Here is a 19,957-nt window from a genome sequence, read left to right as displayed (position 1 = left end):
CTCGAGTGCTGCCGCCGCCATTTGTGATAAGGGAGACCGGCAGTGAAGCGAAGTGCGCTGCGCTTTCTAACTGGCCCGGTGGCGGAGGAGGGGGGGGGGGGTGAACTTTAGAAGGACATCACCGCAGTGCAGTCTCTTGGAAGTGGGGGCGGGTACCTGCTTCATGAGGAAGCAGATAAGTGGACCTTCCACTTTTAAAGTGATATTAAAGTCTCTCTTTTTTTTCTAATTAAAGATAACAAACCTGTTATACTGGTTTTGCACAGAGCAGCCTGGCCCCCCTTCTTCCTGGGTCTTTCGCCTGTGCTCCTGGCCCCTCTCTCCTGTTGAGTGCCCCACAGCAAGCAGCTTGCTATGGGGGTAGCCGAGCTGAGCCGCAACTCCCCGTGTCCATTTAGACATGGAGCCGCGGTCCTCTCCCTCTCTCCTCATTGGCTCACTGACTTGGATTTGACAGCAGCGGGAGCCAACAGAGCTTCACTGCCGTCTCAGCCAATCAGGAGACAAAGTCCCTGGACAACCAAGTCTCCCGTGCAACATCACTGGATTGAGATGGGGCTCAGGTAAGTATTAGGGGGGCTGCTGCACAAAGAAGGCTTTTTATCTTAATGCATCAAGATAAAAAAAAAAAAAAAACCTTCTGCCTTTACAAATCACTTTAAATCTGCAAAAATGCTATAATTGAATGTAAATATCAGGAACGAAGAAGTTTTACATTCATGCCGGCAGATGGACTAGGAGGAGGAAGAGGGTGGGCAAGCAGGCTTCTTCCCATAACAAAACCCGGGCTGTAGGCGGGCCTATGAGGGTACTGGGAGGAGTCTTGGCACCTGAATGTCATTGACAATAAACAGGCCTCTCTAAATCATTAATAAAAATGTAATTGCATCGCTGCCCTGACCCACATGCTTGGTTGCCCACCCCTAAATTAACGCAAATCACGGGCATGAAATCAGCTTTTTTTCCTAATAATATTTTTAAGATATTTAACAGGGTCTGCTAAAATTACATACTCTTTTTAAAAAATAAATAAATACATACATAAGGCAATTTAGGTCACATTTAATTTAAAATGCTGAATTTGCAGTGCTCCATCAGGTCTCCAAATATGTCTTTTCTCATATGAAAAGGAAAAGCAAACCACAGGATAATTGAGAGGACTGCTTGTACTGGAAAGCGAAAGAAAAGAAAGGCATGCTTTTGCCAAACTGTTGACCTGTATCTCATCTGGAGCAAGAAACAAAAATCATATTGATTTAATTTATAGCCAAGATTTATCTGGATACGAAATAGTTTGACCCTTAAAAAATAAACTTTGCAAAAAAAACACAGCACATAAGCCACACATAGGAGATAAACATCTTGGTTTCCAAAAGGTACTGTATACTCTTATTACTCTACATCCAAGGTCAGATTTGATACCTGCAACGCTCGACACATTCTTAACTCGTTTACGAATCAGCAGACCATAAAATGAAGTTTATCAATTCCCAGAAGACTCCACTATATTACAGTATAACCAGCAACAGACGATTTTATGACTTTTATGGCAGACTATATAGCTTGATAGTTGGCCTATTATGCTAGAAAAAGCTTTAAAAAAAAAAAAAAAAAAAAAAAGGAAAAATAAAAAGGTGTATTTTCAGCAGGTACTTCACACTTTGATTGTAACTTTTATTAAAGTAGAACTATAGGCAAAACTTTTTTTCTTCAATTCTGGATAAAGCAAGGGAGGGTTATAATCCTGTGTCCCATTACAGAGATTTCCCTTCACTTCCTGTTCCACAGCCAAACAGGAAGTGAGAGGAGATCCCAGCAAATAAAAGGGATTCTTTGTGGATCCCCAGGTCATCAGAACTAGTGTATATGGTAAACAGGACAGAGGAGGGTGAAACTCCATAATGGGGGAAGACAGCAATTAAAACTGACAGGTGTTCTACTCCCTCTCTACTCTATCCATAACACAACAAAAAAAAGTTTTGCCTCTAGTTATACTTTAAAGGGGTTGTAAAGGCTTGTTGTTTTTGCATAGGATGCATTAAGGTGAAAAAACACCTTGCAGCCACCCCTCCACCCCCCGTTTTACTTATCAGAGCCTTGAATTTCCGTTGGCGTGACCCTGTCGTCCCTCTCTCCACGGGTTCCCGGCTCTTGATTGGATAGATAGCAGCGCAGCCATTGGCTCCAGCTGCTGTTAATCAAATCTAATGACGCGGACACCGGGGGGGGCCCGAGTCCTGCATTCGCCCTCTATGGACACTAAATGCTGTGTGCCCCCAAGGTAACCCCCTCGGGAGAGCGCTTCTCCTAGGGGGTCTAGGGGGTTATCTAATGCAGGGAGGAGCCGAAAGAGTCGCCGAGGGACCCCAAAAATGGATGTTTGGGGCCACTCTGTGCAAAACAAGCTGCACAGTGGAGGTAAGTATGACATGTTTGTTATTTAAAAAATAATCCTTTAGTATCACTTTAAGGCTTGCTTACACTTGCGTTGGCCACTTAAGTGGTGAATTGCTTTTCAGAGGACATTTGACAGGCGTTTAGAGTGACTAAGAGGAGTTACATTGCCTCCTCACTGCCTGTTTTAATCTTGTAAAAGGCACATTACTGCGTTGCAAGTGCGTGCCTGCCGAATGGGACAGGAGGGTAAACTTTTTTCCTGTACATCTCTGTCTGGCTGCCCTTGCAGCTTTAGCTGGGCAGTGAGGGTATTAGTTCAATAGACTTTATTCCAAGTTGGAGGTTCACTTAAACCTAGTATAGATGGACAGAATGTCGGGCGACAACGGCCTGTTCAATTAAAACTGGCTGACATTCAGTCCAACAGAAGCCCTATTGGATGCCCAGTCAGCATGGGCATCCAATAGGGATGTAAGGATGTGTGTTCTTAGCATCTACCGCTTGATCTCTGGTGGCCTGGGATGAAAGATTCTGAATTGCTTAGACTCCACTATGCTGTGTTAAAATGGGCATTGGATGGCCCATCTATTGGCATTAACGGCCCCCTGCCAGCCGGTCAGCTGCTGGTTTTCCCAGAATGCATGTCCAACAAAAGCCGGATGTTTGGCGGCTTCTGTTGGACATGCATTCTGGGAAAACCAGCAGCCAACAGGCTGGCAGGGGAGCCATCAATGCCAATCGATGGACCACCCAATGCTCATTTTAACACAGCATAATGGAGAGTGAATCTAAGCAATTCAGAATCTTCCATCCCAGGCCACCAGAGATCAAGCGGTAGATGCCAAGAACACACATCCCTATTGGATGCCCATGCTAAACGGGCCTTAAAATAAAAAAGGGCACAATATGTAACAAGTAGGACACACAAGTTGTTCTCACACAAGCAAAGGAACTAGAGTGTTTATTTGTACAAGTCATAGAAGCTGAGGAAGTGAGCTGACACAGGAGGTAGAATTGCCTCAGGAAAGTGTGATACAACCATGTCATTTGTCACATCAGTCTAACATGTTCTCCGAGTAAAGAAGGAGACTTGAGGCACTCTCTGCCTCTTAAATACACATTTCAGCACGGCCATACATAATTAAGCCCGTCTTAGCTGGTTTCCGAACACACAAGAGTCATAGCGCTCCATAACAATATGTACAGTATAATGCAGCGTTTTCTCAACCTTTTCACCATAAAGGGGAACCCCTAAAATAATAATATTTACAGATCTCAGGAAACCCCTATTAAAACCAGTTCATTAGAGGCAGTGGAAAAAAATCCCTTACATAGGTAGTCAGTAGGAAGAATAAAACCCTAATGATGAGAAGAATGCCACACTTACAGATCATTGGAGTCTTGCCCATTACTGTCAAGTGGTGTTGGCCCTGGAACTATACAGACACCATCAAACAGAAGTTCAAAAAAACAAAAACATAAAAAACACACACACACACCACACAACCAACAGTGGCGGCCAGTCCACAAGGGGCATTCGAGCCCACACCATCTGTGTGGCCGTGCAGTGTGCGGGGCGCCAAAGCAAGAGATCCGTCACCCCCTCACAAGCACATAACCACAGCCGGAAGACCCAATTGGTCAGTTATATGTTGTCCTCGCACAACGAGCCTTCCCACCCTGCGATATTGGCTTTGGGCTATCGGGACAGCAGGCTGAAGACCATGTCATCACAGAAGCTGGGGTGCCGGGCACCAGGGGAGCCGTGATTGCTAGAGGGCCTCGCCCGGAGGTTGAGTGTGGAGTCTGGGCGATCCGGTTCTAGCCCACCCTACTGCCCGCGACACTCCATTGATGGAGCGATTTGTGTCCAGAAACAGGACGCGCTCCAAGTCTCTCCCGCACTGGCTGCAGGACTATGTCACAGAGGACAAGAAATCCAAGACGGCTACCACGCAAGACACAGGTATTGCAGCTGCTACTGCTTCTGCGCCCCCCCAAATCCACCATTGCTAGCAACTTCTGGAGGAGCCCTGATTGAGAACGGCAGGCATAAATCAAATATTTCTATACACCAGTGCTTCCCAAACCTCAGGTCCCACCATTAATTTATGATTGGTGGATTGGTCAATGTCCACTCAAGTATCTACATCGCAGAGCTGACACTACCAGGTTGATTCTTCACATACTATTTGGTCATAGATGATATGTTCTTTTATTCCACCATGGCTGGAAGGAAAGAAAAAAAAAAAAAAAAAAAAAAAAAATTGCTCGATTCCCCCATCAACACAGCCCGGGTTGATGGGGGAATGCCTCCTGCTGTGCTATTGTATTTGCCAGTGGGGGGCGCAGGGAGCATTCATGGGCAGCAGAATACAATGGTTACTGCTAGCAACTATAGCCACAGTCAGTAACAACATGTAGAAAAATCTAACAGGCTGGTTGTACCCAAGTGGATCAATCGGGCCTATTGGGTACAATTAGCCTGCCCATACATGGTTCGAATCTCAGTCGGTCCCTGCTGAATTGGCCGAAAATTCAAACTGTCTGTCTATGGCCAGCTTATGTAAATATTCACTTCAATTATCCTATCACATGAAAAGCAAATCCCTGTTCACTTTGGACTACCCAATCGTGTACAGATGAAATAAAAGTAAAATCAAAAGTGTTACTAAACCCACAAGAGTAAAATCAGTCTATATATGCAGTAAAGTGTGCTTGTTACACGCACTGTGGAACCTAAGGGGTTAATCCTCTGCATTGTGTAAAAAAGCTGTTTGATCCTGGCTTCTCTGATCCTTCCCTTCTTCCACTGTCCCAAATCCATCTCCTAATAGAACAGAGCCTTGGGGGCACTCTGCACATGCTCTGTTTGGTGTGTATTGCTAGAGATTTTATTTTTTTCCCTTGGGAGGGTACATGTGATCAGAACAGGGCCAAACAGCACTGTCCAGACAGAGGGTCAGGGGTCATGCAGCCTCATAGGATAGTAAGAGAATGAAAACTCCTCTTGCAAGCTAACCAGACACTGATAGAAGTCACAAGACAATATACTGCTGATGAGAAAAGAGATTTAGTAGTTTATATTTAATAAAACTATTGCATTTCCGTGTTCTGTGTACTGTGGGAGACCAGATATAGTGAATGCAGGGTCCTGGGTTACTAACACTTTAACCTTTCTGGTTCACCAGCACATACACAAAGGTCATCTGCAAAACATGCACTTAGAATAATAGGAGTAGGATCTGGAGGTCAGGATTGGGACACAATGTCAGTCTCCAAAAGATCCAGATTTTTTTTTTCCTTAAGGAGCACCAGTTAGCCAAGTTATTCACAGACCTGACCAAATCTGTGACAAATATCGGACACCCAAGTGAACTTTTGGATCATTTGAAAATTAAAAGCATCAAGACTTGAGCTCATTTACTTATGAAGTCATTGCACAAATGGATTTTCCATCTCATCCAGTTTACAAACACCTAATTCTCTACTTCAATCAGCCCGTGTCCTTTAAATCACAGCAGCTGGATTTCAGCTTTGAACTGTCAAAGATGAACGCCGGACAAAAAAGCAAAAACGCTCGGATTACACGCATGAATGAACTTCTACCTGCCAAAGGAGTTGAAATTCTGTTAGGTAGTCTTGTGATCCAGGTATCCCTCTTCAGACTACTTATCATTACTAATAACTAAATTGGTTGTAAACCTCAGACGTGAAATATGAACAAAGCATATCCCTCTATAGTGTGTACTTCTCAATTAGGAGTACCAAGTGTCATTTCTGTCTGCTGCTTCATTCCTCTGCTATATCGGCATGAGTCACTTGTGACAAGTTTTCCTGACACCAAGAGAAAAATGGTGACACGGGAGGGAGCTCCAGCCGATTCACAGCCTCAGCTCTGTTCCTGCGTGCTAAATGAACGGGGGGGGGGGCGTCTTTTGCCTACAATCAGAGAACTTCTCAGAGTGTAACTTCAGTGCTCCACCCACTTTTTTTTTTTTTTTTATGAAGTCTCAGACAAGCTTTCTAAATTCTGCACTTTGAATGGATGTAGAGCAAAGAAGATTGCAGATAAACAGATACAACCTATGTAGGAGGATTTGTTTCATCTCTGTATCACCCAAGGCCAGTCAGTTCACTGGGTATATGTAAGCGTTTACAACGACGTGACGCTATATCCAGCTAAAGAACCCACCTTAACATGACTGGACAACTGACAGTGGCATACCAATATGGTTACCGCTCTGTTCCCCCCTTCAACACTATGCAAAGTAGCAAAATCTTGATTAGTTCAAAGTTCCTCTCCCAGTCTGAGTGCAGCTGTGCGGGGATTACAAGAGGCCATCAGGGCAGATTCGGGTGTTTGTGCTAAAACATACATTGGGTGACTTCCTGAGCATATTCAGCAGGATATTTTTTTATCCATTTCAACTCCAAGTGGTATCAGATCAAGAATCAGTGTGCAGTCAACATTTACACAGATGTGACCTTCAAGCCCCATACACACGATAAAAAAAAAAATATATATATATATATATATATATATATATATATATATATATATATATATATATATATATATATAAAAAATTGCCTATTTTAGCGCCCTATTAAAAACCAATGGGTTCCGAAAATTCTCCTACGGTAGGATACAACTCTAGTAGTAATGGACTGTAATATATTCTTTCATTTCTGGTCATTCAAATTACTGTATTTATTGGCGTATAACACTCACTTTTTCACTATGAAAATCGGGTGCAAATAGCGCGTGCGTGTTATACGCCAATACTTCAATTTTAGCTGCCTCGGTGGAGACAGGGAGGGGGTGGGACAAGCGCCGTCAGGTTACATACAGTGAGAATCTTCTGTTTACTTGGCGGCCTCTGTAATAAGAAGTTCCGTCTCCTGGGCTGCCATTGGACTACTGTTCTGTCTATCATAGGAGATTCTCACTGTATGTAATCTGTCGGTGCTCGTCCCGCCCCCCTCCCCGTATCCTCTAGGCTGCAGATGGGCATCGATCAGGCTGCACTGATGGCATTGGCGAGACTGCTGCATTGATGGCAATGGTGAGGCTGCTGCATTGATGGCAATGGTGAGGCTGCTGCATTGATGGCAATGGTGAGGCTGCTGCATTGATGGCAATGGTGAGGCTGCAGATGGGCACTGACCCTTATTTTGCTTCAAAGTTCCTAATTTAAAATTTAAGTTTTTTTCCTGAAACTTCCCTCTTAAAATGAATGTGCGAGTTATACGCCTGTGCGCGTTATACGCCGATAAATACGGTAATTTGGACAAATACCATACCAATTACATGAAAATCTTTTGTTCTGTTAAAAATTGTGCACTTGTCCCTTCGGATATTTTCACATGAATGGTTGCGCTCGGCTCTCGAAAGCCGTGTACTAAATGATCAGATTATGGGAACGATCGCTATTTTTCATCCGATGTTATGATTCTGTGTACTAGGCATTGCTCTCATTAAGTCGCAATAAGAACTCAATATTACATAGAGACCTGCAAAACCGATTCCTCTTCTGTGGAAATTAGAGGAAACAAATGTTACAGGGTGGTATTCTACATCCGAATGTCAGTAGAAAGTCTTGAAAATGACCATCATAGGTTGCAATAAGTATTGACAGGTCTCTCACCTCCCATTCCTTGACCTGCTTGGCGTCGGCACCTCCTGGCCCTTTAGGAGGTTTAGGATGCCGGGAGGCGGGGGTTTATGAGCATGTGACCACCATGATTGGCTGTCACATGATCGGAAAGCTCCTGAGCGCTACTTTGTTAGCCACTGGTAACTGTGGCGGGAGCACGCAGGCCGCGCGTTCTCGGCACAGCTCTATTTACTCCAATTCACGCACCAAGGCCCACCTGCCGAGAGGCCGCATATTTGCGTGCGGCCAGCGTCAAGGGTTAAAGTCTGAGTCTTTGGATACTCATAATCATGACATGGTGCTCCCCTATCAGAGCCACTAAACAAAATCTTACTTACCTTAGGTCTTATGTGCACCAGAAACTGACATCAGTCCAAGGGTGGCCACACATTTTTTTTAGTTTAGCCTGTGGGCTTAACGAAGGAAGTCAAACAGATTTCTCCATCCATAGTGGATGAGGAATCTGACAGCCATTGTATTTGGAAAGCCGGCACCTGCAGCTGTCAGAATACCTGAACAGTTCCTGTACATAATTGGAGGCAGTCACTATAAGTCCTCATGCACATTGGACGTTAAAATAACGTTATAAAAACGCCAGTAGCTTTGCAGTGAGTTTTTCAACGTTTTTGCAATAACGGTTTTTAGCGTTTATTAGCATTTTTCTGCGTTAGCGTTTTTTTTAAGAAAAAAAATTATTTTTTTCTTTTTCAATGGATCAAAAACGTTAAAAAATGCTGGTGAGCGACATTTTTGAGCTTTTATCCACGTTTATCAGCGTTAGAGCGTTTTTACAGCTGAAAAACGTCTCTCAGAACCCACTAGTTTTGGGGTTTTTTTACTGGCTCAAAAACGCCACTACCCAAAACTGCTGATAACAGCCTATGTGTGCATGGATACATAGGATAACATGATGGAGATTTTACTAACTGTAGCAAAAAAGTCTACAGACAAAAACAGCTGCTGTAAAAACATCAAAAAACATCCAGTGTGGATGAGGCCTTAGGCCAACAATTTTCCATTTGGCTCCTTTGACAAGAGGCGATTGATTAACCACTGGAAGACCAGGCCTTTTCTGACATTTTTTGTTTACATGTTAGGCCTCATGCACACTGGACGTTAAAATAACATTATAAAAACGCCAGTAGCTTTGCAGTGAGTTTTTCAACTTTTTTCAACGCTTTTGCAATAGTGTTTTTTAGTGTTTATTAGCGTTTTTTTTTTTTTTTTTTGAAGAAAAAAAAAAATTTTTCATTTTTTTTTCAATGGATCAAAAACGTTAAAAAAAACGCTGGTGAGCGACGTTTTTGAGCGTTTGATATTTATCAGCGTTTTACAGCTGAAAAACGTCACTCAGAACCCACTAGTTTTGGGGGGGGGGGGGGGTTTTACTGCTCAAAAATGCTGATAACAGCCTATGTGTGCATGGACACATAGATAACATGATGGAGAGTTTAATGACTGTAGAAAAAACATCTACAGCCGAAAAAAACAGCTGCTGTAAAAACGTCCAAAAACGTCCAGTGTGCATGAGCCCTAAAAATCAGGATTTTTATGCAAGAAAATTACTTAGAACCTGCAAACATTATATAATTTAAAGCAGAGTATATTATAAATATACTCTGCTTTTATACAGTGTATTTGGAAAGAATACACTTGAATTTCAAAATGCACAAAAACACAATATAAATGCCCATTTGTTTGGTCAAATATAAAAAGATGTCAGGCTGAGTAAAAGATATCAAACATGTCACTTTAAAATTGCATATGCCCATGCAACGGCAACAAATTCTATTCTAAATTTCTATTTAAAGTCGTTCTAAAGTCAGAAGGTTTTTTTTTAATTTCTATCTTAAAGTGTTACTAAACTCAGGACCCTACATTCATTATATCTGGTCTCCCACAGTACACAGAACATGGAAATGCAATGATTTTAGTAAATATAAACTGCTAAATGCCTTTTCTAATCAGCAGTATATAGCAGTCTTATGACTTCTATCGCAAACAAACTCTAGCAATACACACCAAACTGAGCATGTGCAGAGTGCCTCCTAGGGCTCTGTTCTATCAGCAGAAGGTTTGTGGATAGTAGAAGAATGGGAGGATCAGAAAAGACAGGCTCAAACAGCCTTTTTACACAATGCAGAGGATTAACTCCTTAGGTTCCACAATGAGTAGAACAAGTATGCTTTACCGCATATACAGTGCTTTGAAAAAAAAAAAAGAGTATTCATACCCCCTTAAAATTTTCCACATTTTGTCATGTTACAACCAAAAACGTGAATGTATTTTATTGGGATTTTATGTGATAGACCAACACAAAGTGGCACATAATTGTGAAGTTGAAATAAAATAATAAATGGTTTTCAAAATAGATGTATCTGAAAAGTGTGGCATGCATTTGTATTCAGCCCCCTTTCCTGTGATACCCCTAACTAAAATCTAGTGGAACCAATTGCCTTCAGAAGTCACCTAATTAGTAAATAAAGTCCACCTGGTGTAATTTAAGCTCAGTAGGAGGTTTGTTAGAGAATCTTGGTGAACAAACGGCATCATTACAGGCCAAGGAACACCCCAGACAGACCAGGGATAACGTTTTGGAGAAGTTTAAAGCAGAGTTAGGTTATAAAAAAAATATCCCAAGCTTTGAAAATCTCATGGAGCATTGTTCAATCCATCATCTGAAAATGGAAAGAGTATGACACAACTGCAAACCTACCAAGACATGACCGTCCACCAAAACTCTCAGGCCGGGCAAGGAGAACATTAATCAGAGAAGAAGCCAAGAGGCCCATGGTAACTCTGGAGGAGCTGCAGAGATCCACAGTTTAGGTGGGAGAATCTGTCCACAGGACAACTATTAGTGGTGCACTCCACAATACTGGCCTTTATGGAAGAGTGGCAAGAAGAAACCCATTGTTGAAAGAAAGCCATAAGAAGTCCTGTTTGCAGTTTGCGAGAAGCCATGTGGGGGACACAGCAAACATGCGGAAGAAGGTGCTCTGGTCAGATGAGACCAAAATTGAACTTTTTAGCCTAAAAGCAAAAGGCTATGTGTGGTGGAAAACTAACACTGCACATCACCCTGAATGCATCATCCCCACCGTGAAACATGGTGGTGGCAGAATCACGTATTGGGGATGCTTTTCTTCAGCGGGGACAGGGAAGCTGGTCAGAGTTGATGGGAAAATGGATGGAGTCAAATACAGGGCAATCTTAGAAGAAAACCTGTTAGAGTCTGCAAAAGACTTGAGACTGAGGCGGAGGTTCACCTTCCAGCAGGGCAACGACCCTAAACATACAGCCAGAGCTACAATGGAATGGTTTAGATCAAAGCATATTCATGTGTTAGAATGGCCCAGTCAAAGTCCAGACCTAAATCTGATTGAGAATCTGTGGCAAGACTTAAAAATTGCTCTCCATCCAATCTAACAGAGCTTGAGCTATTTTGCAAAAAAGAATGGGCAAAAATGTCACTCTCTAGATGTGCAAATCTGGCAGAGACATTTCCAAAAAGACTTGCAGCTGTAATTGCAGTGAAAGGTGGTTCTACAAAGTATTGTCTCGGGGGGGCTGAATACAAATGCATGCCACACTTTTCAGAAATGTATTTGTAAAAAATTTTAAAACCATTTATCATTTTCCTTCCACTTCACAATTATGTGCCACTTTGTGTTGATCTATCACATAAAGTCCCAATAAAATACATTTAAAGTGTTTGGTTATAACATGACAAAATGTGGAAAATTTCAAGGGGTATGAATACTTTTTCAAGGCACTGTACAGACTGATTTTACTGTTATGGATTTAGTAACACTAAATGTAGCTTCCAAGTGCAGACATTGGAAGGCATTTGCTGGGCATCTATATGTGGGGTTTTTCAGTCTTGCTCCAGTTCAGCAATGCAAAAAAGTCTTCTTTGTTTCCAAAAATGTATCAATTATACTGCAGCTGTTTGACTAGTTTCACTTGTCAGAAAAACATTGTTTCCATCCTAAGCAAGAAGTGGACATATATAGGTTTTATATGTAGCCATTGTTTCCACAACGTTTGGATTCATCTGCAGTAAACAGTTGGCCTTCACAACCAGCCCGATGATCTTCTGGGTGGGAGGCAAGAGGTCAGAAGGGGGTAATTGCAAGAGAACTCCAACAACACTGTTCTAAAAAGGACAACCTGGCATGTCTCAATCTACAGACACAGCCAACCTTTTCTCTGTCTATCCAGAAGATCCAAGACCATGGCCTTATAAATATAGCAGAACATTATAAAGGATGGATCTATGTATTTATTCTACAAGCCATCCAGTAAGTCGCAGAGCGACTGGTGCACACGACAAAAAGAAAATCTATAAAACAAGTACAGAACATAAAGTCATAAATTACCTTAGACAAAGAAAGAAAACTGGACTCCTCAGGAGAATGGATTGGCAGAATGCTATGAGCTGCTTTTAAATAGGTGCTACACAATATGAGGACAGAGTTTGGTTTTCTTGCCTTGGAATGGCATTCAGGACAAAACAGCAATATTATTTTTAGAAAGGATTTATATAGCGTCAACGATTGACTTCTGAAGAACGAACCTGTTGGAAAACTTTTCTTGATCAGTGGTTTGCAGCCAATTGGCCACCACCGATGATCAGTGTAATCTGAAAGCAGAGGAGCCTCCCTGTCAGAATACAATAGCACAGCAGGGGGGGGGGGAGATTCCTCCATCCATTTTCGATTGGAGAATCTGTTGCTAAGGGGGGGGGTGTCGATGACCAACCATTGTTTCGAATAGTTGCAAAAGAGGACATATGCAGATTCCTCCAACCATGCTTAAAGAGGTCCCTTTACTGACATTTACCTATAGGTAAGCCTGTAATAAGGCTTACCTATAGGTGGTATAAATCTCTCCTAAAGGTCCCTTTCACGCGGGCTTGTCCGCTTGCTCAGCGGGGGAATCGACCGGCTGATCCCCGCTGAGTAGGCAGATGACAGGTCCGTCTCCGCTCACTGTGCTGAGCCGGACCTGTCAAAGTCCTGCTCTCCTCTATGGGGAAATCGGATGAAAATGGACCGCCTGTCCATTTTCATTCGATCTGTTAGATGGATGGAAGATAAGGTCACCACCCGTCTGGATTTCACAGATCGGATAGCAGTGGGTGTCAGCGGACAGGTCACCGCTGACATCTGCCCCTCCATAGGAGTGAATGGAGGCTCTGATCAGGTCCACCTAAAAAGCGGACAGAGGGACCTGATCGGAAAGCCCGTGTTAAAGGGCCCAAACATGCACCGTTTAGGAGATATTTACATTACATGCAGCCAGTGAAATCACTGGCACACATGCTCTGAAGGAGCAGCCACTCAGGCCGTTCCTTCAGAACCCTGTGCCGTGAACAGCGAATACGGCGCACTCCAGCCAATCACAGAGCTGGAGCCCACGAACAAGATGGGTGAAGATGGAAGCCCATACAGCGCTGAATTCGCGGTGCTGGAACAGCTTAGTTTTAAGGGAAGTTTCACATAATGTGCTAGTATGCAATGCATACTAGCACATTATTACAAACTTGCAGGGGAAAAAAAAAAAAAAAACACAAAAAAAGTACACCGGTATACAACCGCTTTAACAGCATAGATGGAGGAATCTCCACTGCCAGCCGGGCACCTAAGCTTGCGTGAAGATCTAGACAATGACTGTATCGAATAGGATTCAGGGCCAGTTCACATCATGAATCGCACTTTGCGTTCCTGTGCAGTGTGATTTCAGCCTATTCATTTGGCGCGATTTCAGCCCAACCAGACGGCACCAACAGTAGTGCATGCACCATTTTAACCACTTGCCATCCAAGGACATCCTTGAGTTGCAGTGGTTATACCAGGATGATGCCTGCAGCTATACGAGCATCATCCCAGTATCACTGTTTTCAGCCAGCGATTATCTTTTTTTGTATGAGTGATCCGAATGGCTAATTAGCTGCTGAATCGCTTTTACAGGTGGCACGGTGCACCACCCCTCCCCCTCTGCCTTCCCAGGTTCTCCCATTACACTGGAGAACCCAGGATCACAGACGGCGGTTTCACCAGCTGATCAAGGACCAAAAGGTTCCGATGATCTCTATGGTATAGGAAACCGGAAGCGACAAGCATTTTTGTCCCATTCGGTTTCCCAGATGTAAGCAGCACTATTTTTAAATTGGTAAAGCATCCGATTACACCAATCTTGGTGTGATTAGATGCTTGTAAGGGTGGAGGAGGCATCTGATTTCTCTATAAAGAGTACCGGTCACGTGCCTATAGCTGTCAGAAGGGGTGTTTAAATTCCTTGTGAAAGAAAAAAAAAAAAAAAAAGCGATAATAAATAAATCAAACAATGTAAATAAATAAAATATTCAACTAACAGAAAAAAAATAAATAAATAAAGCGACCCGTGCCCTGTGCTCACGCACAAAGGCGAACGCACGCTCAGGTCACAAACGCATATGTTAGCGGTGTTGCAGATTTAAACCGGGCATTTTTGGCATCCATGTAAAGAAGATTATACAAGCAAATTGTAACACATGTGGCCAGTTTAAGGTACTCTGTGAACCTCAGCAAATGGTCATATAACAAACCGGCAACATCCAGCTGATGTATGGTGGGGCGGGGGGGTGGACAGCCATTCCAAAGCATATTGTTGCTCTGCTATAACAGTTACCCAGTTGCCTTATGTGCACAGAAATACACTTTGATCAACTATGGGCAACTATGAGCAATCACGTTGCAAACCCTGAAGCATGCACAGCACTATTCATTTGTCCACACATGCTGCTGTAGCCGAGTAGTAAGCAGTGGAAATCTGCATACATAGCATATTTATGTTGATTTGCGACAACACAGCAGAAAGCTACCTGCGGCCACAGCTCTCAGCAACATTCCTGGATGCTGGAGACAATTATTAAAAATATGGCACTAAATGGCAAAATCCCACGTTATCTACCTTTATGTAGAAAAATTCATCTGGATGCAGACAGATGGCAGTAACATGTTCTTTTATCTAGCCTGCGTCTTAGCGCATGCTGCAATGCTTAAAGCATAAATTTGAAAAATATGTAATAAAAAAAAAAAATTGACAGTCAAATGATCACCACCAATATATTTACATAAAACTGAAAACATACAGAAGGCGCTTCCACGTATTCGCCAAGCAAGATGTTCTTCGTAGCAAGATCTAGGCACTAGGTGGAATTGGCAACCAATACTACACTCCTATCACCACAACTCTAATGCCCTGTACACACAGTCGGATTTTCCGATGGAAAATGTGTGATAGGACCTTGTTGTCGGAAATTCTGACCGTGTGTAGGCTCCATCACACATTTTCCATCGGATTTTCCGACACACAAAGTTTGAGAGCAGGATATAAAATTTTCCGACAACAAAATCCGTTGTCGGAAATTCCGATAGTGTGTACACAAATCCGACACACAAAGTGCCACGCATGCTCAGAATAAATAAAGAGATGAAAGATATTGGCCACTGCCCCGTTTATAGTCCCGACGTACGTGTTTTACGTCACCATGTTCAGAATGATCGGATTTTCCAACAACTTTGTGTGACCGTGTGTATGCAAGACAAGTTTGAGCCAACATCCGTCGGAAAAAATCCTAGGATTTCGTTGTCGGAATGTCCGATCAATGTCCGACCGTGTGTACGGGGCATAAGGCCTCGTACACACGATGAGAATATCGGATGAATGATCGTACTTTTTTTTTTGCATGCTAGACTCATATAAAAAAGTTACGAAACTTCTTTTACGACAGAATACAACTTCAGGAAGCAATGTAATGTATGTTTTCATTTCCGAGCAAGTGTGGACTTGGTCACTCGATTTTTTTTGTACGAACACTGTACTGAACTAAAATCGTTGGTTCTGGTATCGTACAAGAAAAATTCTGTGCTTGTCCTTTTGGATAATTTCACATGAACTGTCATGATCAGCTCTCGAAAGCTGTGTACTAATGATCAGATTATCGTACAAATCGCTCCAAATGCGGTATTTTTCTGACAATTTTCTCATCAGGGTTTAGGCTGCTTTCACATCGCTCTGTTGTAAAAAAAAAAAAAAAAAAAAAAAAAAAACGCAATAAAAATGCATGTGCGTTTTTTGGCCACGTTTCCAGTGCGTTTGGCACCAGTGAAAAAAGGCATAGGACTCAAAAATTGCACCAAAAACACAACCCCAGATGTGTTTTTGTTACTTTTTGATGTATTTTCCATTCAGTTCAATGGGGAGGTGCATTTTTGGTGTTTTTGTTTTTTTAACCGAATCAAAAATGCAGAATGCAGGACTTTTAAAGATGCAACTGACCCACAATTGACTTGTATGAAGAGTTGGGTTCACACATGCGGCGCAGGAAACTCCATGATCTCTGCGCATTTCCCACACCACATTGCAATCGTGATCCCTGTGCATTTCCCACACCACATTGCAATCGTGATCCCTGTACATTTCCCACACCACACTGCAATCGTGATCCCTGCGCATTTCCAGCTCTGCATTCCAATTGTGATCCCTGCACATTTCTCGCACCACATTGCAATCCTGTTTGCGATCTGACGCGGGTGTCAATACAAAAATTAACGACATCCCAAAAGCAGTGTGGTTTGCCCGCACTGGATCGCGTGGTACAAAACCACCATGTGATCCGGTTGCAGTGCGGATCAAAAAAAAAAAAAAAAAAAGGGTGCCTGCACGTCTTTGGTGCGATGCGGTGCAATTTGAGTCCATTCAAAATTATTGGGCTCAAATCACACAGGAATGCAATGCAGTTTGTGCGATTCACAATCGGGTTATAGTGTGAACTAGGGCTTACTAGCCATGCATTTTTGCTCTGCTTTTGGGAAGGCAAAAGAAAAAAAAAAAAATGATCAGTGTGAAGGGGCCCTAAAAAGATTAGATATATATCTCAGGCATTGTATCAAAGCAACAGTGCTGCGTTTACTAATAATCTGCACAGGAAAGAATCACAACACAACACTAATATTATGATCACAGCACTAGTAACCACATAACAATATAGTAATGAAGTAAACACTATGGAATGAACAAGCAGTACACATGCTTAATGAAATAAACATTCATGAATAAACAGGTCAACGTCAGTTTGAGGGGAACAGAGGTCAGCAGTGGTCCAGCTGTGAGGGACATTGCGATGTCCTATGACGCACAGCAGGAGTTGGGTTATCATAGAAGGCAGCAAAGACGAAGGAAGACACAAAATCAGATCCATTCAATACTTCCAATAGAAATGAAATATGGATCTGAAGCGCACGGAGGGGCTTGTGTGTAATGAGCCCTTGGTGTCTAATCAGAAATCAGCTTTCAATAACCAAGTACAGAACATGGGTAAAAGCTACAATATCATTGGATCGTATATATAAGATGAGGAGCTATTTATGAAGTATGTGAATTCAGAGCATCCATTGGGCAACTTTGTTTCCAGGGTTGCAGCTACTGAGCTGGCATAACTAATCCCATCAGGCATGATGGCACCGTGGAGCTCTCTACACCCAGTTAGGACATGTTTATTAACTTGAAATATACATATTATGTATCTGCATGTAATAAATCTGATCAGCTTTTACCCTTTAATTGGCACTTACACATGGATTGGATCAAAAAAGGCAAGATGGTAAAAATTAAAAATTCAAGAAAAAAATATATGTACTTGGTGTTTTAAAAACCTGGAAGGCAACATTGAAAACGGTCCAAAAGGTTTCTGCATTGTCAAATCAGTTCCCATTCCATGGGACCATGGCACATGCCATACCTCTCAGGCATATTTACCAAACTGAATATAAAGCCAATTAAATATCAACTTCAAAAAAAAAAAAAAAAAAAACACAATGAAGACTACACTAACAAAAGATCAATAACAGCGTTCAAAATCAGGGGCATTTCCAAGGATAAAGCATTTAGAGAAATATCAGCAAAGGGGAACTCTTCCCTGAAAAAGAAAAAAAAGGTTTTAGGACCAGGATACATTAGCTGGTGGTACTGAATTTGCTCCATTAGTAGAAAACGAGGTCACAAAACACAAAATAGCTCATAGACTGTCATATAAAAGGAGGAGGAAAAGTGACTACACCGCATGGGCACAGCTATCAACACAGAAAAAAACAAAACAAAAACTATCTATGGACACTTCACTGTCCAATCTGGTCATGAAGAACTGTCACAGAGGACCTTAAAACACCTCCATGTTGAAACAAAGGGATTATTTTTAAAATTAAATTAATTCTTCGTGGACAGGTAACTGAAACAGTAATTAGAATATTAGTAGGCAAGAACTGAGAGTTTTCACTAACAAGTCATCAAAAGGGTACAGTGTCAGTTTGGACATCCGGGGACAACCTTTAGGAACTTCTGAATGAGGGAAGCAAGGGGTGAAACTTGGGAACATGAAAACAACCCTTGGGAAGCTAGGAATAGAAGGAGAAACTCTTGGGAATCTAAGAATAAGGGGTGAGGGGGGCCCTTGGAAAACTAGGAATAAAACCCTGGGCAAGCCAGGAACAAGAGGGGCAACCTAAGAAACGAGGGGGGCAACCCGAGTCTAACCCAAGAAACGAGGGGGGCAACTCTTGGAGACCCAAAAATGTGGGGGGGAAACCTGGAAACGTAGGGCAAACCTTGGCAACCTGGAAATGCAAGGGGGCAACCCTTGGCAAGTGTTGTGCCTTCCTTTCCAGGAAGACAAGCATTGTCCCCTTCATTTCTAGGTTGCAAAGGGTTGCCCCCAACATTTCCAGGTTGACAACCTGAGAATGAGGGGAGAAAACCCAGGTATGAGGAACACAAACCTTGGCAAATAGAAGGGAAACTAGTGACAACCTAAGAATGATGGGGGGACACCCCTTGAGAACCTAAGAAAAAGGGGGGACAACACTTGGAAAAGAAGAGGAACACCCTTGGGAAACTGCAAATGAGCAGGAAGAACCTTTGGAAATAAGGGGGAAATCCTTTGGGGACCTGACAACTGAGGGAAGCCCTGGAGATGTGGGGGTAACACTTGGAAATAAGAGGGACCCCCCTGGGAAGGAGCAGCCCTGAGGACCCCAGGAAGTGTAGTGAGCTATGTGTCCCGGGGTCCTTGTAGGACACACACAGACCCCAATGAGCTCTTCCCGCACCTTCCCCGGTCCCCCCCACTTACAGCATGTTGGTGAAGACACTGAGCCCCTCCGGCACCGATACCAGTCCCTTCCCGGAACAGTCCACTCCTCTCTCCGCGTTACAGCGGCATGGCACCGGGCAGGGGGGAGGCGAGGAGACCCCGCTGGGCCCACCTGAGGAAGGAGAGCTGAGGAGCAACACACAGGCTGACAGAGCAGCGAGCCAACCGGACCGGCTCATCCTCTCCGACCTGGCCGGCTTCCCTCTATCCCCCAACGGCTTCCTATACAAGGCTGATCCGCCGGCCACCGCGAGTCCCGAGCTTAGCCAGAGAGAAGAGCGATCAGTCCATGCAATGTGCGGATCTCCTTCCCCGCTGCCGATCACTAAACAAACAAGAGAGGAAGGCTCCCCCTCCTCCTCCTCCTTCTTCTTCTTCTTCTCTCGGGATCCGACTACTACGGATACAATGTAACTGCAGCCATTCTCATCCCTCCTCGCCTGCTGCTCCACATGCTAATGAGCCAAGGTGCATGCTAATGTACGACGACGCTCTCATTGGCTGCTACGCTTTCATATGCAAATTCCAGAACAGCCACACAACCCTGAGCCCGGATTGGCTCCCTGTGCAGAGGTGTGGCCGAGGGGACAAGAGGGGCCACTGCCTGCTCAATTCATTCCCTGCAATTGTAAATATCCAGCCTGGAGCTCAATACACAGAAGAATTCATTCCATTCATACTATTCATCATTACATTATTACTA

General features: G+C 43.2%; 1 protein-coding gene across 1 annotated transcript in view; it reads right to left on the bottom strand.

Moving 5' to 3' along the window:
* LGR4 (leucine rich repeat containing G protein-coupled receptor 4) overlaps nucleotides 1-19,755 on the bottom strand; it is a 164,780-nt gene extending 145,025 nt beyond the window's left edge. Inside the window, exon 1 of the mRNA XM_073604539.1 lies at nucleotides 19,234-19,755. Coding sequence (XP_073460640.1) covers nucleotides 19,234-19,433 — 200 coding nt within the window. The 5' untranslated portion in view covers nucleotides 19,434-19,755. The remainder of the gene's footprint in view (nucleotides 1-19,233) is intronic.
* Between the last annotated feature and the right edge of the window lie 202 nt (nucleotides 19,756-19,957).

The sequence above is a fragment of the Aquarana catesbeiana genome, linkage group LG11 (genome assembly GCF_042186555.1).
Source record: "Aquarana catesbeiana isolate 2022-GZ linkage group LG11, ASM4218655v1, whole genome shotgun sequence".
Lineage (NCBI taxonomy): Eukaryota > Metazoa > Chordata > Amphibia > Anura > Ranidae > Aquarana > Aquarana catesbeiana.
This window is presented reverse-complemented; position numbering and strand designations above follow the sequence as displayed.